General features: G+C 42.5%; 1 protein-coding gene across 1 annotated transcript; it reads left to right on the top strand.

The window, feature by feature from the left end:
* Window positions 1–689: 689 nt before the first annotated feature.
* LOC121654654 (protein ZBED8-like) lies at window positions 690–2,405 on the top strand. Its single transcript, XM_042008873.1, has one exon. It carries the CDS (start codon window positions 690–692, stop codon window positions 2,403–2,405), a length of 1,716 nt encoding a protein of 571 aa, XP_041864807.1.
* Window positions 2,406–6,438: the final 4,033 nt, after the last annotated feature.

The following is a 6,438-nucleotide window of genomic DNA, read 5'->3' as shown; positions in this document are numbered from 1 at the left end:
TCGGTCTCAGGGGTTCGGTGGAGCCTCCGCCGCAGAGGTCCACCCCTCAGTCTAGTCTGCAGTTAGTGAAAGCGTCCTGCTCTGAGATTTCCAACCGGTCCGCTTTGAGGTCGCTGGTTTATGCAGCAGAGTGAGACCTCCCTATCAGACCGCTAGGGCTGTATATGTGTCTGAGTGAGACTCCCTACCGGTCCGCTTTGAGAGCGCTGGATAAGCAGCAGAGTGAGACCTCCTTCTCAGTCGGGACCACACATCGGAATTAGCCCGTTATCTCCCGAGCGCCGATCCAGGCAAATAAGGCGATCTAAAGGGTCGATCGCCGTACGGACTCACGACGTGGCGGCGGGGAACTGGTACTTTTACCCACTGTGATGACACGTTGTAAAACGGCTGTAAAGTAGTGGACGCGCTGCCAGCGTATCACTTCCTGTTTAACAACACCTTCTTTAATAACCCTCCGTCTAACCAGCGGTGTGCGTCAGTGACGTTGGGTTAGCGTTAGTGAAGCCGACCCCACGTCCACCTCCAACCGCCAAAACGTGTGACTGTCGGTGTGTCGTGTGATTTCTTACAGAATATTTTAATCCATGCTAACTATGTCGGGCAAAAAAAGAAAGTGGTCGGACGAATATGTAAAACATGGATTTACATGTATCACGGAACGTGACGGGAGTCAGCGTCCCATCTGCATGATTTGCAATGCCAAGTTGAGCAACTCTAGTCTCGCACCTGCAAAACTGAAGGAACACTTCTTGAAGCTGCGTGGAGATGGGGAATACAAGAACACAACGCTTGCTGAATTCAAGGTGAAGAGAGCCAGATTCGACGAAAAGGCCACTCTGCCCGCTCTTGGATTTGTACCCATCAACAAACCGATCCTCACAGCATCATACGAAGTTGCTTATCCGATCGCAAAGCAGGGCAAACCGCACACCATTGGCGAAACACTCGTAAAACCAGCTGCGTTAAAGATGGCGAATCTGATACTCGGAACAGCGGCTGAAGGTAAATTATCCCAAATTCCTCTTTCAAATGACACCATCAGCGAAAGAATAGAGTGCATGAGTAAAGACATCTTGGCTCAAGTAGTCGCGGATCTGATTTCAAGCCCGGCAAAATTCAGCCTTCAACTCGACGAGACCACCGACGTTTCCAATCTAAGCCAGCTGGCCGTTTTTGTGCGCTATGTGAAAGACGACATGATAAAAGAAGAGTTTTTATTTTGTAAGCCTCTTACAACAACAACTAAGGCAGCCGATGTGAAGAAGCTTGTGGATGACTTCTTCAGAGACAACAACCTTTCATGGGATATGGTTTCTGCAGTTTGTACGGACGGAGCTCCAGTGATGCTGGGAAGAAAGTCTGGTTTTGGCGCGCTAGTAAAAGCCGATGCACCGCACATCATTGTTACACATTGCATTCTGCACAGGCATGCGTTGGCAACAAAAACCTTGCCGCCCAAAATGTCAGAAGTATTAAAAATTGTAGTGGAATGTGTGAACTATGTGCGAAATAGTGCTCTGAGGCACCGCATCTTCAGTGAGCTGTGTAAAGAAATGGGCTCTGAATTCGAGGTACTTCTTTACCATTCGAATGTTCGGTGGTTATCCAGGGGACAGGTGCTGAATCGTGTTTTTGCCATGCGTGTGGAATTATCCCAGTTTTTGCAAGAGCACCAACATTGTCATGCAGATTGCTTCAAAGATTCTGAGTTCATTCTCATTTTAGCATACATGGCTGATATATTCGCAGCTCTCAATCATCTAAATCAGCAGATGCAGGGTGGTGGAGTTAACATAATGGAAGCAGAAGAAAACCTGAAGGCTTTTCAAAAAAAGTTACCGTTATGGAAACGACGAGCAGAGAACAACAACTTCGCAAACTTCCCCCTTCTGGACGACTGTGTAAGTAAGATCGAAGATGTGTGTGAACTTGGAGACATATCTGTACCCATGGAACTGAAGCAAACAATTGCCACGCACTTAGATGAGCTTGCGAAGTCTCTCGATGGATACTTCCCTACAAGAGTATCATATCCAGCATGGGTGAGACAGCCGTTCACGTTTGCTATTGAGATAGCAGATGTCAATGATGAATACCTCGACGAAATCATTGAACTTCAGCAGAGCCAGGTTCAACAGCAACTCTTCAGAACAACAACGCTCTCAACGTTTTGGTGTCACCAAATGGAAAAGTATCCAGTTATTGCTAAGAAAGCCCTGGATTTTTTTGTACCATTTGTTACAACATATCTTTGTGAGCAATCATTTTCGAGGATGCTGGACATAAAAACTAAGAAAAGGAACAGACTTTGCTGTGAAAATGACATGAGACTAGCACTTTCCAAGGTGAAGCCACGCATATCTGAACTGGTCTCTCAAAGGCAACTGCAGAAGTCACACTGAGGTAAGTTGTTTTGAGTTCATGCACTGTGTTGGTTTTGTTATTTGAACAAGGTGATATTAATGCACAATTCATTTCGTGCACCAGTAAAAAAAAATCATGTTTTATTTTTTACTAAAGAAGGGTTCGGTGAAGGAGCATATGAAACTGGTGGGGTTCGGTGCCTCCAACAAGGTTAAGAACCACTGTCTTAGATTCCAAACGCTGAGGAGATCGCGGGTTTTTGAGAGGAGATTCTGTACCAATTGTGCGACATTGCATTTTGAAAACAAATTTAGGAAAAGCATCACATCAGCATGAGCTTATATTGAATCACATTTAGCTTTTAGAGATTTGGGGAAACAAACGTCTGCGCAAGACGTCGTTGCCAGAGTAACTGCTGAAGGAGCTCGGAGTATGAGAGAAGGACGGAGCAGGCGGTGCCTTCAACATCACAGGTAAGTTTAATTCCCCTTTCTTTATAGCCTATAGATGTTTTTTAAATAGCCTTGCAAAGAGCAGACTTTAAAGTTAATCATAAACTTCAACCAGAAGCATCAGAGGAAACGTCTCAGTCTACAGCTGCAGAGGAAAAACCACAACCTGCAGGACCTTAGACACCAAGCTGGTTTCTGATCACCATCAGCAGAGAATTTAATGATTTTAAACTTGGTTAATTACAATTTTGTTCTTGTGTTTCTTTCAGGTGCAACCTCTCCAAAGCTGGGGAGGTAGTGTGCCAGAAGAGGAGCAGATTGAAGCCTGACAGAAAATACGTTTTTAAATAAAAATCTATGACACATCACAAAGTTACCAAAGTTTTTTTTCTCATAACACATTTCAAGATTCAAAGTGTCTTTGTCATTTGCAAAGTAAGGAAACAAGTTTCCCTGAACAATGAAAATCTTACTTTGGCGTCCAACCTGAATGCCATAAAACATTATAAAATAAAAATAAACAATAAAAAAAAACTAGATAGAAGATAAACAAAAAAACTGAGTAAATAATCTATGTACATAAATGTGCAGTGTGCTATAAACTGTTGTGCCACATTTAACAACAATCAGCTATACAAAAGAAAACAACTCATGAGGTAGACGATAACAAGCATTTGCAATATCTATTATAAATAATAAGACACATAAAACAGTTAACAATTTTATTACAACTGTATAAAATCACTAACACAGTCACTATACCCGTCGCACAAACACTGCTTCCCTCATGCCTTCCCACTGTGAGTAACTACTATCATTACAGATTGGTTTACTTAAGTTACACCACAATTCTGTTACCTAAACAAATGTTACCTCCTTGTTATTTATATGAACAACAGAAAATAAATGTTCACTCGGATGGTAGATTACATATCGTTTATTGAACACGTATTCAAAGTTGAGATAGGAATGACAGATGTGAGGTGTCAACGCTGTCCTTCTGATACATCAGACACCCACAGCCAGCAGATGGAGCTCTTTGGTTTGGTCAAATGATTCAGAACACTAAGCCATTTTCAAGCATTTGGTTCAAAGTTGGCTCGATGATTCATGAGGCCTCGGTTTCACCATCCCTAGTTATATGCAAGAGGTACAAGGAAATTACTGAGGCTGGCCTGATTACCACGCAGTAAAGAGAGACAATCTGGCGAAGACTGGAGCTCCTGCTTGTCCCTAAATAGCAGGGAGTTGAGCAGGATAACGAGCCGGATGATGAGCTGCAGGTTGTATCAATTGAAGCTCCAGACTCCGCCCCGAGTCCCCATGGCAACCTGCTCCACCCTACCTGCAAACTCAGACACACACAGAGCTCAGCCATGACAAATTGCTGCAACACCTGTGTTCCTGCAAGAGTTGTTTGTTTATTTCTTCGGAGAAGATGTAACCAGCTTGTGGCTATCATATGCTAATACTTTTTCCCACTTCTCACAAGCCACAAAGTCACTGATCGTGTTATTTTCTGTGTGTTTGATCATTCCAAATTTTTGCCAGTCGTCCAACTTTGCTTTTGAAGAGGTTTTGTTGACAATATGGATCTCACCACAGGCTAGTTTTCTTTTTATGTCCTCCATTTTTATGCTGTTTGCTAGTTGCTACACCTGTGTACTGTGCATTGAGTGGTAATGAGGCCTTTTCTGAAGAGAAGCCCAACATGCCCGGCAGGGCTTCACAATAAAGGTGAGCCCTGCACCTGATATTAAAACACCTGTCATGGTCACAAAAAATGAAGAAAAGAAAAAAATCCTATTATCACCCACTACTAAATAAATATCCACCGAACCCCTACCCATGAAATTTTATCTGTGTAATTTTTATGTGCTAAAGAGTGTTGCAAGTTAACTCAGGACACTTGTCCTGAGGTTATTGCGATCAGATATTTTGAATGTCTGACAGCTGTAATGTATAGATTTTGGGGGTTTGTTGGGGTTTATATAAATGGAAATATCTATGTAATCAGGATATGGGGCTAATCCAAACAGGAAGAAATAGTGATGATTGTTTGATTGTAATAAGCGGCTTTATTTTTAAACAAAGTTAAGTATTATGACTGCTTTCTGTCTTTTGGTTTTATTTTGTTTTTCATTACTTTACTCTTTATGCTATTCAATGTTTTCTACTCATTTTATCAGTTTTCATGAACAAATGATAAATTTCTCACTACATGTATAACAAAAAAAATCATTACTTTATGTATTACAGTTTCATCTTCACAAAGGGAAGATTTGTTAGCTGCTTTATAAACAGTAGAAGTGATTTTTCCTTTTTCTGTCCCCTTTCTGAGCATGTTTCAGTCGGACTCACTCCCTCGAGCAGAGATGCTAACAATGACAGGCTGTGTTGGTGTGACTGTATTTTACACAAAGATTAAGTAAAATGAAATAAATCTGTGTGGCACAAATGAATGAGTGTAACATTCATCTGAGAATGTGTGTAAACAGTGTGCTGCTTTAATATGCCTGTCCTGCTGCCATTAGTGTCCTGAACTCATCCAACTTATCAAAAAATTTTCCCCACTTAAAATTAGCTTGTCCTAATAAAAATTTAATTTGTTATTATGAGCACAGTTGGTGCCTGAAGCGCCGCCTGTGAGCCTGAGATTTAAAAGCTTTGAATGCACTCAACTTGAAAACAAATGCATTCCAGGCTGGAAGAAATTGGATGTATCCATTAAAGTGACATTACCCAGGCTGAAAATGGAATCTGATCATTTGTCTTTGTGCAGTGACATTACTTCAGCTGGGTGAGGAGCACCGTATGGCTGATGGTGCATTCAGAATCAGGACGGGGTAATTCCACTTCACAATAATCATTGGATCCCAGCTATCAAGTCAATGACTGTATTTACCACAACTGCTTCTACAAAGATTGAGCAATTTTCTCTCAAGCAGATCCTCAAATAATGGTTAGGAAATGGATTTTCTAGAGCTGAGGTGAGAAATGGCGACAGCTGCAACTTTACTGAGGAAAGAAGTTTCTTCTGTTGAAGAAACTTGTAAATTGTCAGTTGAGTAGTAAGATATAAATGAACCATACACTTCATCAGGTCCACCTGCTTGTTAACACAAATATCTAATCAGCCAGTCACATGACAGCATCTCACTGCATTTAATCAATAATGAGGGTGGTGACACTTCCACAGACATCCACCTGTGGGGGAGGCCTGGGTGGACCTGGGGGTGGTTGGTCGTGGATCTGGGCTCTCTTGCTCCTGGCCTGCCCTGGGGTCCTCCTGGGAAACAGGGGTGCCTACTGCTGCCAGCAGCTCATCCTCTGGAGGGAAGTTCACGTGTCTCTGGTCTTACATCCCCGGACCCCTCTCCATCTATCTACTATATCTTTCTCACACACGCATGTAGGGATTGGGAGGTGTGTGGCCTCCTTGGCTGCACCTTGTAGCAGCTCGCCTCTTACTGTTAATTACACTTAGACATGAAAACACAAGAACACAACATAGAAACAACTTTTGCGGGGAGTGCCATGTTGTGCATGGCACTCCCCACTAGGGGTCCGGGGTAGTCTTAGTGGTGGGGTGTTTTTGTTCGTGCTCCAGGATTGCTGC

Source organism: Melanotaenia boesemani, chromosome 15 (assembly GCF_017639745.1).
Source record: "Melanotaenia boesemani isolate fMelBoe1 chromosome 15, fMelBoe1.pri, whole genome shotgun sequence".
NCBI lineage: Eukaryota > Metazoa > Chordata > Actinopteri > Atheriniformes > Melanotaeniidae > Melanotaenia > Melanotaenia boesemani.
The sequence above is the reverse complement of the archived record's forward strand: the minus strand, read 5'-3'. Positions and strand labels throughout refer to the sequence as shown.

What these genes read in the sequence shown, in the direction of transcription:
- LOC121654654 (XM_042008873.1), top strand. Translation starts at nt 690, where the DNA reads ATGATTTGCAATGCCAAGTTGAGCAACTCTAGTCTCGCACCTGCAAAA.